The following is an 18,924-nucleotide window of genomic DNA, read 5'->3' on the forward strand; positions in this document are numbered from 1 at the left end:
AAAAACCTTTTCCACTGATTTATTCACAAAATCCCTTTACAAAGTTACCACCAAATTTTTAGGATATGTGATCGTGAAAGTCCCCACCTGCTTCTGACTTCTTTACACACAGACTTGGCAAACGACTAAACACCTTTTAGCCTAGCCTGGAATCTCTTGGTGTAAGAATGTAACCCAGAATAACAGTCCCCCCTTTTAACTTTATTTTTCAGACAGATTGTCTAATAGGCAGTCTAATAGATTATCATCCTTCCTATGATATTATCTTTTTAAGCCAATATGATTCCCAAACACCCTACTTTTTAAAATCTTCTACCAGACAGCCGTTTAGTGTACATCTTATTGTACAATTCAATTTACACCATGCATCTCTTCCCAACACAGCAATAGGTATATCTTATAATATTAGTATGTCTATTTTAATTTCTCCTTGATTTTTCATAGCATAGCTCAATTGGTTCCCTAAGAGTAATTAGCTGTTTTACTACCTCAAATCCCAATCCTAATTAGTTAATTTTACATAGTGAGATGTTTAACCTCTTTAGGCTCAACACAGATAAGTTTTTCCACTATTCACCATCACTTCTCATAGTCCTTTTTATTTTCACTTCAATTGTTAGATATTTTCTCTTCTTCTCTAATCGGTGCTATCAGCTGACACCCCCCTTCGTATCTTCTAGGCACTCTAGAATCCTTAGGGTTCACCTGGAGAACAGGTGATCTTGACTGGCCCCTGTATCTTCCTTAAAAATGTTCTCTGTTGTTTCCTCCTGACTTGTTGCACTCACAGGTAAAGTAACCAATCTGTCCACAATTATAACAGTCTTCTGAAAGTTGCTGGAAGTGTAGCTGAAATCTTCCTCCTCCTTCTATTTCTTCTCGTCCTCTTCCTCTCCAATTCTGTGTCTGTCCAGAAACTGGCTGTGGATATGGAACACCTGGTACCCCCCTTGGTGGCTGGTACATTACATTTGATATTGTTCAGTTGAAGCTGTAGTAGTGATTGTTGATTTGGTTCACTCTGATTCTTCATAACCAAAGCTTCTCTTCTCCTTCTTCTTCTCCAATTCTTGGGATCCTTTTCTCAGCAGTTTCTCCTCTTCTGTATCTTCAGCTGTGTTACTTCTTCTAAACTATTTGCTTTATCCAGGCATGATAAACATCGGTCTATATCTCTATTTCTTCTTTGCTAGTCATTGTAGGATAACCTCCTTTTGAATACACAGCACCTTTAGTCCCCTCTTTATCGCTGTCTTCATCTGAACTCGAATCTCTAGTATCCTTCTTCTTTCCTCTCTTGCCAACTTCCTTCTGATCACAGAGTCATATCCACCCATGACCTCTTCTCAATCACTCTCATCTTCATCATCCTCGTCTTCTTTAACCTCACTCTTCTCTTCCAGACATCTCATTTTCTTCCTTCTGGAGTTTTGGATTCATCTTTATCGTCGTTTCTGCTTGTCCTCTATCTATTATTCGTCTTCATCTCTGATGCAACAATCACCCTCCTGGATGATCCCTGGAAGCTGAGGATAAGCATCCCTAAGCTCTACTTCCTTCTCGTAAGGTGGGTGTCTTTTTGCTGAATCCGTGCGTGAGAAAGGTGTACTAACTTCTGCCATTAGTTTTCCTGTCGCCTTTTCTTCCTTTAGCATTTTCTCTATACCTTTATCTTATCGCTGGAATCTTTTATCAGTTTTTGTTTGAGAATGAAGGGCAACTTTTGTTTCATTTGCCGGATAACCTAACACTACTTTAGTTAAAGGATTACCATTTTGTACTATATCAACCGGTGTAATCACTTTTATAGCCTTGCTGTCCTTTCTCCCCATTGTAACAACCCTTTTATATTCCTTTATCGTGAATTATTTTATTTTAGACTATATAGCCTATGGCTTCCCCCCTTTAATTTTTTTTTTTTAATAAATCAATAAAAATATGAATATGAAAAAATTCAATTAATTTTTTTATTCAAAAACCATTTCTAATTACAATAAAAAATCAATTAAAAAATCAATTAAAAATTATGAATAATTAAAACCAATTTTTATTTATATCCTATCTTACCAATTAGTGGCTATCTTACCACAACCCCTCAAATGCAAGTAGTCAACTTCAGACTACCATACCCATAAACAAAGCCTGTAACCCTACCATTACTACAATTCCCATAACCCCTTGCTCTATCAGCACCTAATTATCTTAAATTTACAGAATAATGTCAGTCCTTGATTCCCAACACAACTCCAATCAAACCCAGTGATGCACAGAGCCTCCCAAATGCAATTTTTAATGAAATAGTATTTGCCAAGCCTATGTGAAATTGTCATAACATCAAATATTTTGTAACCAGACCAGTCTCAAACCCTTTTTGACTTGATCCTCTGTCGCGTCACGTGACGTGTACGTCAGCACCCCCTCTCTCTCTCTCTCTCTCTCTCTCCTGTCGTATCGTCCTATTGCTCCTCTCATATGACAGAAGAACAGAGACACAGGAAAAGATTTTAGTAGTTAATGCAATACTGAGTTACTTCAACCATATTCAATATTCCCCCACTCATATTCGCTCTAAGACTAAACTCAGGACTAAATAGATCGCTCAAAAACATTTTTATTTACTTTTTATTTATTTTAATCCGTCATTTAATTTAATTCATTATACTCCGTCAACATATATTTAATGTATAAATTCACTACATCTCAACAAATAGTTTCATGTTCAAACACCAGCCGCTTTAAAACTATAAGATTCGTGTTAAAATCTCTCCTCTTTGTTCCCTCGTCTGTGTCTCCCTGTCTCCCCCTGCAGTGTAACAGATGTGTTGTTTAGTAAAATCCCACGCATGCGCGATACATTCAAAAATACTTTTTCACCGTGGAAGGGAGATTCTTAGATCTCTCCCCAACCCAAATAGACGGTTAACAGTCCTGCTGTACCTCCGTTTCCCCTCATAGTCAAACAACATTTAACAGCGCTCACAAAACATAGAACCGAAATTCCACATACAAACATAATTTAAGAGGCTTTATTCCCATCGCAGTGGACCTCTACGGTCACATGTTAGCATGCAGCATATTAGCATTTAGCCTTAGCCTGTATGCACCATGTAGCATGAAAACAATGCACCCGACATTGCGTCTTTAATTACTTTTTCCTTTGTCCTAACTTTAGGCTGCCGTGAGTTCTGGATATTTTTATGAGCGGTCCCCCCCAAGCAGATATCCCGTCGGACAGAAGATGGGCAAGCAACCCCCACTAAATCTACAACCAAACCCCAGTCTAAGACTGACCTGAAACCCATAACGCGTTACCAGGATTTTATGGCCCACCATGCGGTCGCCTCGTTGAGGGCTTATCAAATCCTGCAATGTCCTAACTTGTATACATATCTTGGCCCCGATTGTTCTTGACTTACTATTCAAGCAACACATCTCTATAAACAATCCATAAGCTCTACCCACTTTTGCGCTGGTTTAAATTTTTTATAATGATTAGCCAGACCCCCAGTTATCAGCAATAACGCCATACGAGGCACGGTCGTATGGTACATTTCTCCAGTGTACAATCACATAGCATCCAAACCAACAACCTGTGAGGAAAACTCACCCTTTTCTGGCACTTCAGACCGAGTTAGCTTGGCGGCTACGAATGAGCAAAGGAGAGATGCAGACCAGCCCCACGTTGGGCGCCATTTGTCGTATCGGGTGAATGGTGGCAATTATTGCTGATAAACAAAGGAGTCCGCTCATACTGAACTTTGATCATAAGGTTTATTCAGATCACAAGCTTTCAGCATAAGTTACAGGTGACATGCCCACCCGGAGAGCGACGCCTCAGAATGGCCGCTCTGCCTTCTTCTTCGTTTAGCCCCTACTTATAAACAATGCAAAAAGATGCTCCCTCTTCTGGCCAATCACCAGTCTCCCCTGTCTACAACACACTTCCTGTCTGTTGTATGTGGCGTTACACTAAAACATTCCCTCTTGATACTAAAATTAACGTCCTCTCTGGTTCCACTTAAAACATTTAACAAAGGCATAATCCTAATACATGACAGAACAAGGTGTGGGTGGCAACCTTTGGTGTTCTCTCATCTGGTATGGCAGTGCTGTCCAGTTTTGGGTTGTTGCTGTACTGTGGGATGCCCTTCGCTATGACTGTGGCAACAGCTCCATTCCTGATTCTGGGTAAGCTTACAAATTGTTATACAATAAACCCAGTGCTTAATTTGAGCCGGATCCTGCCGGAACAGGATCCGGTGTGGTGAAACTGAGGATTTGTCGCCACAGATGGTTTGTTTACATAGCAGGTTAGGAAAACTAATGTAGCAGGTAAGGATAATTAACGTGGCAGGTTAGGTGAATTAACGTGGTAGGTTAGGAGAACTAACGCAGCAAGTTAGGTGAATTAACGTAGCAGGTTAGGAGAATTAGGTTAAGGTTAGGAAAAAGGTTAGGCTTAGCTAGAATGCTACAGTTGTCAACGATGCGACCACTAGACAGAGCTGTAAGCCTACTCCATCTAGCCACAATGGTAGAAACGTAAACAAACCATCTGTGGTACAAATCATCTATCATAACATCGGCTCGGGCTTATGGTTTGCGCAACATCGTAGCTAGCCTATGTTAAATTGAGACCAACTCGTAGTCGTTGCTGTGTTGAGAGAGAGAAGCGTGCCTGTGTCTCTCACAGAACTAGAATGAGATTAACTTTCTATGATCTCTCTCCCTCTCTCTGCTCTGATAGACATGAGTCTGCAATTTATATTTCTCCAGTGTAGCACTTCATCATTTATTTCCTTATAGAATCATAGCCATGGGAAGTGTGCTGGAAGTGCTGCAGCACCCCTGATCAATTTAAATACATTTGCCAAAGTTATAGAATTACTGCTGTCTGTTCAGAAATAAATGAAAAAATTCAGAATACTACTAATACTACAGAGTAATACTAGTAGTGTTAATAGTAGTACAATAGTAGTAATACGAATAATAATAATAATAATAACAATAGTAGTAATACTAGTAATACTACAGAGTACTTCAAGATGGCGTAGCAGTGCGGTTGTGTTTTCTGTAGTGTCCTCATGTAAATAGCCTGTTTTTTGTTGTTTTTTGTCTTTTTCGTATATATTTCTCAATCTCACTTTCCATCCTTTAACTAAATATACTTTCCTGCAACCCGCCTCACCCAATGTGGAACGGATTCTATTATTTCTTCATACATTTTTATCCAGAACCTCTGGCTGAAACTAGCCAGCTAGCCAGCTAACTAGCTACTTGCTATTAGCCACCGTTAGCGGTCTTCACCATTGTCCGTGGCAATGGCCTGCACTACCTACCAGCCAGCTCTAGCCTGGACAATTATCTGCCAGTCTGCACAGTCTGCACATCGCGCTATCGAGCCAGAGCATATCGGATTTTCTGCCGGAATCACTGAATCACTGGACCTTAACACCGGATCATCGCAACTAGCTAGCTGCAACCAAATGGCTGTTGTTGTTGTTGGCTAATCACCACTGTCCTGAAGCTAACCCCAGTTAGCCTTGAGCTAGCCTCGAGCCAGGCCCATCTCCCGGCTATCTACCACTCTGTCAACTGGACGGGACCTCCTAGTGTTGACACGGAGCCCCGCCGATCCATCACGACTGGTCTGCCGACGTAATCGTCTGATGTAGTTTCAACAGGCTTCCCGTTGCGACGACCACGAAGATCCATCTGCTAGCCCCGGCCCGCTAGCACACGCAATCAACAGCCGTGCCTCCAGCTCGCCTGTAGCGTAGCAGCCACTGAACTGCTCCCGGACTTACTTATTGCTGTTCACTGGACCTTATGATCACTCAGCTACACAGCTGATGCCTGCTGGACTGTTCCTTTATACGGTACCCCATCCTGTTTATCTGTTTAGCCTCAGCTCAAACTTTCGTCGCCATTACCAGCTGTTGTCTTAGCTCTCTCGAATAACACCTGTGACTGCTTTATGCCTCTCTCCCATGTCAATATGCCTTGCTTTTTGCTGTTTAGGTTAGTTCTAACTGTACTTTTTCAATGTAGAGCCCCCAGTCCTGCTCAACCTGTCTCAGATAGCTCCTTTGTCCCACCCCCCACACACGCAGAGACCGGCTCACTCGGTGCCTCCAGTGATGCTATCTCTTTCATCTTTACCCAATGCTTAGGTTTACCTCCACTGTACTCATATCCTTCCATATCCTTGTCTGTACATAATGCCCTGAATCTATTCTAGATAGAACTGCCAAAGGGGGCAGAGTTGCAATCTACTGTAGAGATAGCCTGCAGAGCTCTATCATACTATCCAGGTCTGTGCCCAGACAGTTTGAGCTTCTACTTCTAAAAATCCACCTTTCCAGAAATAAGTCTCTCACTGTTGCCGCTTGCTACAGACCCCCTTCAGCCCCCAGCTGTGCCCTGAACACCATATGTGAATTGATTGCCCCCCATCTATCCTCAGAGTTCGTATTGCTTGGTGACCTAAACTGGGATATGCTTAACACCCCGGCCGTCCTACAATCTAAACTAGATGCCCTCAATCTCACACAAATTACAGTATCAAGGAACCTACCAGGTACAACCCTAAATCTGTTAACATGGGCACCCTCATAGATATCATCCTGACTAATCTACCCTCTAAATACACCGCCGCTGTCTTCAACCAGGATCTCAGCGATCACTGCCTCATTGCCTGCGTCCGTAATGGGTCCGCGGTCAAACGACCACCCCTCATCACTGTCAAACGCTCCCTAAAACACTTCAGCAAGCAGGCCTTTCTAATTGACCTGGCCCGGGTATCCTGGATGGATATTGACCTCATTCCGTCAGTAGAGGATGCCTGGTTGTTCTTTAAAAGTGCTTTCCTCTCCATCTTAAATAAGCATGCCCCATTCAAAAAATTCTGAACTTAGAACAGATATAGCCCCTGGTTCACCCCAGACTTGACTGCCCTTGACCAGCACAAAAGCATCCTGTGGCATACTGCATTAGCATCGAACAGCCCCTGCGATATGCAACTTTTCAGGGAAGTCAGGAACCAATATACACAATCAGTTAGGAAAGCAAAGGCTAACTTTTTCAAACAGAAATTTGCATCCTGTAGCACTAACTCCAAAAAGTTTTGGGACACTGTAAAGTCCATGGATAATAAGAGCACCTCCTCCCAGCTGCCCACTGCACTGAGGCTAGGAAACACTGTCACTACCGATAAATGTACGATAATCGAAAATTTCAACAAGCATTTTGCTACGGCTGGCCATGCTTTCCACCTGGCTAACCCTACCCCGGCCACCAGCTCTGCACCCTCCGCTGCAACTTGCCCATGCCCCCACCCGCATCTCCTTCACCCAAATTCAGATAGCTGATGTTCTGAAAGAGCTGCCAAATCTGGACACCTACAAATCAGCTGGGCTAGAAAATCTGGACCATTTCTTTCTAAAATTAGCTGCCGAAATTGTCGCAACCCCTATTACCAGCCTGTTGAACCTCTCTTTCGTATCGTCCGAGATCCCCAGAGATTGGAAAGCTGCCGCGGTCATCCCCCTCTTCAAAGGGGGTGACACTCTAGATCCAAACTGTTACAGACCTATATCCATCCTGCCCTGCCTTTCGAAAGTATTTGAAAGCCAAGTTAACAAACAGATCAACGACCATTTCGAATCCCACCGTACCTTCTCCGCTATGCAATCTGGTTTCCGAGCTGGTCATGGGTGTACCTCAGCCACGCTTAAGGTCCTAAACGATATAATAACCGCAATCGATAAAAGACAGTACTGTGCAGCCGTCTTCATTGACCTGGCCAAGGCTTTTGACTCTGTCAATCACAGCATTCTTATTGGCAGACTAAGCCTTGGTTTCTCAAATGACTGCCTCGCCTGGTTCACCAACTACTTCTCAGATAGAGTTCAATGTGTCAAATCGGAGGGCCTGTTGTCTGGACCTCTGGCAGTCTCTATGGGGGTGCCACAGGGTTAAATTCTCGGGCCGACTCTATTCTCTGTGTATATCAATGATGTCGCTCTTGCTGCTGGTGACTCTCAGATCCACCTCTACGCAGACGACACCATTTTGTATACATCTGGCCCTTCATTGGACACTGTGTTAACAAACCTCCAAATGAGCTTTAATGCCATACAACACTCCTTCCGTGGTTTCCAACTGCTCTTAAACGCTAGTAAAACTAAATGCATGCTCTTCAATCGAATGCTGCTTACACCCGCCTGCCCGACTAGAATCACTACTCTCGGCGGGTCTGACTTAGAATATGTGGAAAACTACAAATACCTAGGTGTCTGGTTAGACTGTAAACTCTCCTTCCAGACTCACATTAAGCATCTCCAATCCAAAGTTACATCTAGAATCGGCTTCCTATTTCGCAACAAAGCCTCCTTCACTCATGCTGCTAAATATGCCCTCAGAAAACGGACTCTCCTACCGATCCTTGACTTCGGCGATGTCATTTACAAAATAGCTTCCAACACTCTACTCAGCAAATTGGATGTAGTCTATCACAGTGCCATCCGTTTTGTCACCAAAGCCCCATATACTACCCACCATTGTGACCTGTACACTCTCGTTGGCTGGCCCTCACTACATATTCGTCGCCAAACCCACTGGCTCCAGGTCATCTATAAATCACTTCTAGGCAAATCCCCGCCTTATCTTAGCTCATTGGTCACCATAGCAACACCCACCCGTAGTATGCGTTCCAGCAGGTATATCTCACTGGTCATCTCCAAAGCCAACACCTCCTTTGGTCGCCATTCCTTCCAGTTCTCTGCTGCAAATTACTGGAACGAACTGCAAAAATCTCTGAAGCTGGAGACACTTATCTCCCTCACTATCTTTAAGCATCAGTTGTCAGAGCAGCTTACCGATCACTGCACCTGTACACAGCCCATCTGTAATTAGCCCACCCAACTACCTCATCCCCATATTGTTATTTACATTGTTATTTATTTTGCTCATTTGCACCCTAGTATCTCTATTTGCACATAATCTTCTGCACATCTATCACTCCAGTAATAATACTAAATTATAATTGTAATTATTTTGCACTATGGCCTATTTATTGCCTTACCTCCATAACGTACTACATTTGTATGGAGGACTAAAAGTGCCACAATTAAATAAATAAATACACCATTAAATAATTACTTAAATGTGTCATTAATTAATTAAAATTAGAATTAAATACATAAATGTGTTTTTAAATGTGTCATTAATTAATTCAAATACCGATTCATTTTATGTAAAATACATATATAATAATTTCACTATTTACATTTACATTTCATGGTCCTGCGTTGGAGTGCTTCCTGAATTACTTAAAACTGTCAAACTGACCCATCAAAAGTTGGTAGGCGGAACCTAACGCCTGATTGGTTACCCTCTGCATCAAGCCAAGACAAATCAATTCCGGCTAATGTCAGCAGGTCCTGCTTCTACATCCTCTGCTAAGTTTAAAATGTCTCTAACCAACTCCCTGGAAAGTTCACGGAGATCCTCCATTGTCTCTATCCAGGTTGGCCTACTCTACTTCAGACCAAAGCAATGGATCAGACTAGATTCGCGTTAGCCCCGCCCACTGACTTTGATGGGTCAGTTTGACAGTTTTAAGTAATTCATGAATCACTGCAATGCAGGATCATGAAATGTAAATGTAAATAGTGAAATAATTATATATGTATTTTACATAAAATGAATCGGTATTTGAATTAATTAATGATACATTTAATTACACATTTATGTATTTAATTCTAATTTGAATTAATTAATGACACATTTAAGTAATTATTTAATGGTGTATTTATTTATTTAATTGTGGCACTTTTAGTCCTCCATACATTTGCACACACTGTATATATATTTTATATTGTGTTATTGACTGTACGTTTTGTTTATTCCATATGTAACTCTGTGTTGTTGTTTTTACCGCACTGCTTTGCTTTATCTTGGCCAGGTCGCAGTTGTAAATGAGAACTTGTTCTCAACTGGCTTACCTGGTTAAATAAAGGTGGGGAAAAAAAGAAAGAAAAAAATACTACTAATAGGCCTATAATTTAGCCATAGAGGAGCAATAGCTTCTTTTAAAAAATAGCCTAGCTGTGAATTGTGCGTAACCCAATCACAAGGCATAGCCTAAAGTCAGGAACGCGCTGCAAATCTGTCAGTGAACAGCATGCAGCCAAAACAGGCCTTTCGCAATATTTCAAATACAATTGCGGGAAAACACAGGTTGAAAAGCAAATGGCTCCTGCTGAAAAGAGAAGAGTCCAATCTGTCTGTAGGCTACCAAAATATTATAGCAACTTCCAAATAGGCCTATTGAGCGAACAGTAGCCTAGGTACAAAGTAAAACAAGAGGGAGATCCCACTGGGCACACACTGGTTGAATCAACGTTGCTTCAACAGGATTTGTCAACATATTGTGACGTGGAATCAACGTGGAAAATTCATTGGATTTGAAAAAAGTCATCAACCAGTACTGTTTTTGTCTCATTTCAACCAGCATTGTAAAGATTGAAATAAGGGTAAAACATCAACTTAAATACATTGACCAACCTTACTAACAGGTTGTTACATCAATCTAATTTCAACATAATCATCAGAACTATGAGTACGTTGAAATTGTGTTGAAAATTCCACAAACTTTTTCATCCTGTATATTGGGTGGTTGAAATTATATATAATGTTTGATTTGATTAGACACATTTTATTTGAATCAACGTCATTGTTTCAATGTCATGCTATCAACCTAAATAATTAGGTATATTGAAATGAAATGTGAAGCCACAATCCAATGATTTCTGCCTGAACATTGACTCCTACTGGTATAGTGGTTAGAGTGTTGGGCCAGTAACCAAAAGGTTAGAATCCCTGAGCTGACAATACTTTTATCTTGGATATTGTCTTGTATATGAAGGATGGTTGGTTGATTTCACATTTAATCTAGAAGTTATTCACATCTCCATCCCAACCAAAAATCTAAGTTGAAGAATAGTACTAAATTAAATAACATTTTGGGTTGACATGGAGATGTGAATCCAACATATTAATCTGAAAAACTGGATATTAAATTGTGAACGCAACCAAATATCAACATTTGAAAGAGATGTATCTTCCGTTTGGATAGTGTACTGTATATTATGAATAACATATATAAAAGACAATATACAGAGTTACAAGTTTATTACTATTTATACAGTGAGGGAAAAAAGTATTTGATCCCCTGCTGATTTTGTACGTTTGCCCACTGACAAAGAAATTATCAGTCTATAATTTTAATGGTAGGTTTATTTGAACAGTGAGAGACAGAATAACAACAAAAAATCCAGAAAAACGCATGTCAAAAATGTTAGAAATTGATTTGCATTTTAATGAGTATTTGACCCCCTCTCAATCAGAAATATTTCTGGCTCCCAGGTGTCTTTTATACAGGTAACAAGCTGAGATTAGGAGCACACTCTTAAAGGGAGTGCTCCTAATCTCAGCTTGTTACCTGTATAAAAGACAAATGTCCACAGAAGCAATCAATCAATCAGATTCCAAGGCTGGAATGGGCTACAAGACCATCGCCAAGTAGCTTGGTGAGAAGGTGACAACAGTTGGTGCGATTATTCGCAAATGGAAGAAACACAAAATAACTGTTAATCTCCCTCGGCCTGGGGCTCCATGCAAGATCTCACCTCGTGGAGTTGCAATGATCATGAGAACGGTGAGGAATCAGCCCAGAACTACACTGGAGGATCTTGTCAATGATCTCAAGGCAGCTGGGACCATAGTCACCAAGAAAACAATTGGTAACACACTACGCCGTGAAGGACTGAAATCCTGCAGCGCCCGCAAGGTCCCCCTGCTCAAGAAAGCACATATACAGGGCCGTCTGAAGTTTGCCAATGAACATCTGAATGATTCAGAGGAGAACTGGGTGAAAGTGTTGTGGTCAGATGAGACCAAAATCGAGCTCTTTGGAATCAACTCAACTCGCCGTGTTTGGAGGAGGAGGAATGCTGCCTATGACCCCAAGAACACCATCCCCACCGTCAAACATGGAGGTGGAAACATTATGCTTTGGGGGTGTTTTTCTGCTAAGGGGACAGGACAACTTCACTGCATCAAAGGGACGATGGACGGGGCCATGTACCAACAAATCTTGGGTGAGAACCTCCTTCCCTCAGCCAGGGCATTGAAAATGGGTCGTGGATGGGTATTCCAGCATTACAATAACCCAAAACACACGGCCAAGGCAACAAAGGAGTGGCACAAGAAGAAGCACATTAAGGTCCTGGAGTGGCCTAGCCAGACTCCAGACCTTAATCCCATAGAAAATCTGTGGAGGGAGCTGAAGGTTCGAGTTGCCAAACATCAGCCTCGAAACCTTAATGACTTGGAGAAGATCTGCAAAGAGGAGTGGAACAAAATCCCTCCTGAGATGTGTGCAAACCTGGTGGCCAACTACAAGAAACGTCTGACCTCTGATTGCCAACAAGGGTTTTGCCACCAAGTACTAAGTCATGTTTTGCAGAGGGGACAAATACTTATTTCCCTCATTTAAAATGCAAATCAATTTATAACATTTTTGACATGCATTTTTCTGGATTTTCTTGTTGTTATTCTGTCTCTCACTGTTCAAATAAACCTACCATTAAAATTATAGACTGATCATGTCTTTGTCAATGGGCAAACGTACAAAATCAGCAGGGGATCAAATACTTTTTTCCCTCACTGTAGGGTTAATGGTAACTACTTCTAAACTTCCAATAAACCATGGACAAATTATAGTATACCTAGATTCACATTGAAATTATGGTGTCCTTTGAGCAAATCAGATGTCAATGTAGCTAGCCTACAAAAACCCAACCTCACTCCGAATTTACTGAGCTTGAGCAATTTGTTTCCCTAAGAGTTGTGCAAGATTGGTAGAATCTTATCTTATTGAAAATGATTCACAGCTGTAATGGCTGCCATTGGTGCTTCCAACGAGTATTAACTTTGGGGTGTGAAGACATACGCAATCAATATTTTTTTATTATTTTTTTATTTTATGTTGTTTAACTTTTCTATCAATTTGAAAATGTGGAGTAGGTTGTCTAGATCGGTAGGATCGCTAGAATTTTAAGACCGCAAAATGTGAAGAATGTGCAAGGAATGTGTAGACTTTCACTAGTGAATATAGGATGAAAAATATTTTTTTAAATCTATGTGTAATTTTCATCGCAATTTCAACATATACATAGTTCTGATGATTATGTTGCAATTAGATTGATGTAACAACCTGTTAGTCAGGTTAAATCAATGTATTTAAGTTGAAGTTCTACCCTAATTTCAATGTTTACAATGTTGGTTGAAATGAGATGAAAACAGTACTGGTTGATTACTTTTTTCAAATCCAATGTATTTTCCACGTTGATTCCATGTCACAATACGTTGGCAAATTACGTTGAAGCAACGTTGATTTAACCAGCGTGTGCCCAGTAGGATAGGTTTTTGGCACGAGCGCATCGGTGTTCACGGGTGATTGAGCTGCGCATCATTGTGCGAGTGAGTCAGTGAAACTGGAAAGCTTTTTTAAGACTATATTTTCCTCCTCAAATTGTACAATATGTGTGTATCCACACACCTATGCATAGGCTATTGATGGATTCAAGATCAGGTCGTTTTTATTGGTCTCAGATTCTCAGTTTGTCAGTATCAAAGTAGCCTGTCATTTCGATCATTTGTGTGGTATTAAAAAGATTCTGCAAAAGTCTCCAGTCATTTAGAATTATGTAGAATTGCATGAAATGCGTTTATTAAAGGCCAATTATTTTCCCGGACACTATAGGCAAAACATTTTCCTCATGTGTGCAATGGTGTAAAGTATTTAAGTAAAAATACTTTCAAGTACTACTTAAGTAGTTTTGGGGGGTATCTGTACATTACTTTACTATTTATATTTTTGACAACTTTCACTTTTACTTTACTACATTCCTAAAGAAAATAATATACTTTTTACTCCATACATTTTCCCTGACACCCAAAAGTACTAGTTACATTTTGAATGCTTAGCAGGACATGAAAATGGTCCAATTCACACACTTATCAAGAGAACATCCCTGGTCATCCCTACTGCCTCTGATCTGGCGGACTCACTAAACACACATGTTTCGTTTGTAAATTATGTCTGCCCCTGACTATCCGTAAAATAATAAAACAAGAAAATGGTGCCATCTGGTTTGCTTAATATAAGGAATGTGAAATTATTTATACTTTTACTTTTGATTCTTAAGTATATTTTAGCAATTACATTTACTTTTGGTACTTTATTTTATTGTTTTCTTTTTTTCGGGGGTAGATCAGCTTTAATATTGCAGATAGATTGTAACTTCCGTTAATTGTCTGCATCACTTCCAATCCCCCATATGTTTTTTTTTTCTCGCATATATATATAGACATACATACATATATATATATATACATAGATATCCTTTAAAAATATATATATTTCGACTTAATTACTTTCCAACCCCACCATCCCCTCCCTAATTGGAGTAAACTAGTGAACAACAATGCTTAGGCCTCTACTTCATGCTTATACATACTATATACATTTTATGGACACAGTCAATAATTATATTTTGTTTGTTGTTACTCCTGAACTTCCTCCGATCATTTTCATGATGTCCATCTGGTATGCTTCTATATGCCATATCTTTCTAACTGTGCTCTTTCACAAAAGCTCACAATATATAACCTATATACTTATTATGGACACAGCATGTCTTACACTAGTTATCTTGTTGTTATTAGTTGTTGTTATTAGTCCCATCCTTCAGCTCCATTCAACACCTCCCATCTATCTCTTAACACTATCCATATTGAATTTCTATTTGCCATATATTTTTCAACTGTACTGTGATGTTTTACAAAAGTTCTGAAACTTTCTATTCTCATTGTTTCTACAGGTTGTGAATTGAAAATAAACATCTTTGCTAAAAGTATTATTATATTATTGATCGATTGACTATGACTTTTCAGATCACCCAGTAGTGCTATCTGCAGGGTCAGCTCCATGCAAATATTGCAATCCTTCAGCCATTCATGGACCTGTGTCCAGAAACAAGCTACAAATGGACAGTACCAAAAAAAATGATCTAATGATTCTGTCTCTTCACAGCCAAATCTGCAGAGCTGGGAAGATTGTATCCCCCATACAAATAACATTCTATTGGTAGCAAGAATTGTATATAATAATTTAAATTGAAAAATTCTAAGTTTTGAATCCGGCGTCGTCATAGTGTTTATGAACTGAACGCAATCAGTTCATAAACACTATGCCATGGAATCGGTACGTCAAAAATCTCTTCCCAACTATTTTGCAATCTATATGGGACGGGTGTCAATCTTTTGGTCCTTAAATGAAACTGGTAAACTTTTTTATTTATCACAATTTTCTTTAAACAATTATGTTCTTTAATGCAAGGCCGACAGACAAGTTCCACTTTCCTCTTCCATTTTTGCGGTAATGCTGCAATTATTTGGTTGTAATTTTGGGTAGAGCAGACATTTCCATATGTTTTTGTTAGCTGCATGTGCGACATAACTCCACCATTCCTACCGATAATATAATTTATGAAGATTATACCTTTTTTAAAAATTTTCTAAAAAAATAACGGTTTTTTATCAATTAGTATATTTGAGTTTAACCACAATATTTGTTGCAATATTTGTTCTGTCATTTCTGGAGGATTAAATTGAAATTGCAACCAACTTTCTATGGCTTGTTTTAGAAATAGTGATATTTGGGAGATGATTTCCTTTTCAAATACCTGAAAGTGAGGGGTTGTAATCTGAATAAAGGGAAAAAGTCCCTTCTTGAACATTGGGTGAGACAATCTTACTAGTTTGCTAGAGAACCAGTTCGGATTTAAGTATAATTTTTGTATGACTGAATGTTTTAGTGATAGGTCTAATGCTTTCATATTTAATCATTTCTGTCCTCCTAATTCATATTCATTATATAAATAGGCCCGTTTAATTTTGTCTAGCTTGCCGTTCCAAATCAAATTGAATATTTTTTTCTCATATAATTTAAAAAACAGTTCGCTAGGCATAGGCAAGACCATAAGCAAATAGGTAAACTGGGACAACACCAAAGAGTTAATCAGGGTTTTATCTATTTTTCAGCAAGATTTTATCTATTTTTGCTAACTTACTATTACATTTTTTTGGAGTGAGATCATTTATTTCATTTGGGATATGTATTCCGAGTATATCCACATCACCATCAGACCATTTTATTGGTAAACTACATGGTAATGTAAATTTTAAATTTTTTAGTGATCCAATACGTAATATAGTACATTTATCATAATTTGGTTGTAATCCAGAGAGGTTAGAAAATGTATCTAGATCCTCTATGAGGCTTTTGGTACTTAAGCATATTTAAAACCAAATACTTTTAGACTTTTACTTAAGTAGTATTTTACTGGGTGACTTTCACTTTTACTTGAGTCATTTTCTATTAAGGTATCTTTATTTTTACTCAAGTATGACAATTGGGCACTTTTTCCACCACTGGATGTGTGAAACTTCTGTAAGCGCCTCTACTCTACTGCTCTATACGAAAATGCGATGATATCCATGCAATGCTTTATTATACAACAAATTTATAATTATGCGTTCCGGTCCCTCACTATTTGTTCCGGCACCTCCCGATTGACCTGTACTCTGATGTGATCACAGGAATGAACACAGGTATAAACTAGGTCTGACATTTTATAAAAGAGTGCATTTTCTCGACAGGAATTGGTGTTGACGACATGTTCATCATGATTTCCTGCTGGCAGCAGACTCAGGTTCATGACAACGTAGAGGACCGTATGGCAGCTACATACAAAGATGCAGCTGTCTCGATCACCATCACAACACTAACTGATGCCCTGGCCTTCTATATTGGTCTGTTAACTCCCTTTGGTTCCGTACAATCCTTTTGTATGTATACTGGCACAGCTGTCCTGTTCTGCTACTTGTACAATATTACCTTCTTTGGTGCATTTCTGGCACTGAATGGAAGACGTGAAAAGGGCAACAGACACTGGCTGACATGCATGAAGGTTCCAGAACCAGAGGAGAACACTAAAAAGTACAACCTCTGTAGTATAGGGGGAGCTTATGATCATAAAACGGGAAAAGAGGAACCTATGCCCATTAACAACTTCTTTAAGATGTACTATGGGCCATTTCTAACAAATACTTGGACCAAGGTGTTTGTGATCCTGCTCTATGCTGGATATTTGGGCTCAAGTATCTATGGTTGCTTCCAAATCCAAGAAGGTATAGACCTTAAAAACCTAGCAGCTGATAGCTCATATGTAGGTAGCTATTACGATAATGAGGATCAATACTTTTCAGAGTATGGTCCAAATGTTATGGTTGTTGTGACTGACAGTGAGTTTCAATATTGGGACGAAACTGCTCGAAAGCGTCTTGATACTTGTCTCAGAAGTTTTGAGAGTCTAACGTTGGCTGGTCAATCATTGGTTGCTAAAGATATGACCCTTTCTTGGCTTAATGAATATGTAAAAGCGGGTGTAGTTTCAAATCCAAATAACGAAACCATTTTCATGGATAGTTTACCTACATTTTTACAACAATCAGGTTTCACACAAGATGTGAATATTTCAAACAAAGTCATAATTGCCTCACGTTTGTTTATTCAGACAATCAACGTCAGGACAGCTGTTGATGAAAAGAACATGTTGAATAAGCTTCGAGAGACAGCTAATGGTTGTCCAGAAAAGTTGGTTGTTTACCACCCTGCTTTCATATACTTTGACCAGTATGCAGTCATTGTTAGTAATACCATCCAAAACATTGTAGTTGCCACTCTTGCTATGCTGGTGATCTCCCTCATGTTGATCCCCAACCCCATATGCTCTCTGTGGGTAACCTTTGCCATTGCCTCTGTCATAGTGGGTGTTGCTGGTTTCATGGCATTATGGGATGTCAATCTAGACTCTGTATCCATGATCAATCTTGTCATCTGCATTGGTTTCTCAGTGGATTTTTCTGCTCACATTTCCTATGCTTTTGTCTCTAGCAAAGAGCCGGCAGCTAATAAAAAGGCTGTAGATGCTGTCTATCACTTGGGATATCCCATCTTAAAGGGAGCTGTGTCTACTATTTTAGGAGTGGTGGTGCTGTCTGCTGCTGAGAGCTACATCTTCAGAACCTTCTTTAAGATCATGTTCTTGGTCATTTTGTTTGGGGCAGTCCATGGTATAGGGTTTATCCCAGTGTTTCTGACCTTCTTTGGAATCTGCGGAGGCAAAGTCAGTGATAAAAAAGATGTAGATGGTAGGTCTAACACCTTGTCTCAAAGAGGTCACATGTGGGTCACCCAAACCACAGGGGATTTCAACATGAAGAATGTGCATGAATTAAGGGCTGTAGCAGCTAATTCAAATGTATGTTCAATCAGTTCTAACCAACATTATTCTTCACATCGTGCTAACGGGAAAACTAATAGTGCTTATGAAAACATTGAAGACTGCCCCTAAAAAGGTTGTCTTGAGGCCAGATTTACAAGGCATTTCCACTGTACCCGTTTTTTTTGTTTTTATGGAATTAATTAAATATTAAAAGGTAGAACAAACGGATTAAAAACTGTACAAATAACGTTTACGAGAGGGAACAACCCATTATGGTCAAGTGTAAATGAACACACATTCATGTTTTAGCTTTGTTTTATTTCATTCAGCTCTATACAGTTGGGGCAAGTACAGTAGTTGTAAAGTGATGGAATGAATCTACAAAATAACCAATTATAAATGACATATCAATCATTGATGATTTATTGTGTTTCAAATCCCTAAATCATTGCACAAAATGTCCACATACAGTAAATATCAATTGAAAAGGTAGGGAATATTTTCA

General features: G+C 39.5%; 1 protein-coding gene across 1 annotated transcript in view; it reads left to right on the top strand.

Annotated features, from left to right (window-relative positions):
* Positions 1–18,548, top strand: part of LOC311138458 (patched domain-containing protein 3-like) — a gene marked incomplete at both ends in the record, with an annotated part of 28,576 nt that extends 10,028 nt beyond the window's left edge. Inside the window, 2 exons of the mRNA XM_084173141.1 lie at positions 4,065–4,188; positions 16,792–18,548. Of these exons, the coding sequence (XP_084029267.1) occupies positions 4,065–4,188; positions 16,792–18,548 (1,881 nt within the window). The remainder of the gene's footprint in view (positions 1–4,064; positions 4,189–16,791) is intronic.
* Positions 18,549–18,924: the final 376 nt, after the last annotated feature.

Source organism: Coregonus lavaretus, assembly GCF_964263955.1.
Source record: "Coregonus lavaretus genome assembly, chromosome: 2".
NCBI classification, from domain to species: Eukaryota; Metazoa; Chordata; class Actinopteri; order Salmoniformes; family Salmonidae; genus Coregonus; species Coregonus lavaretus.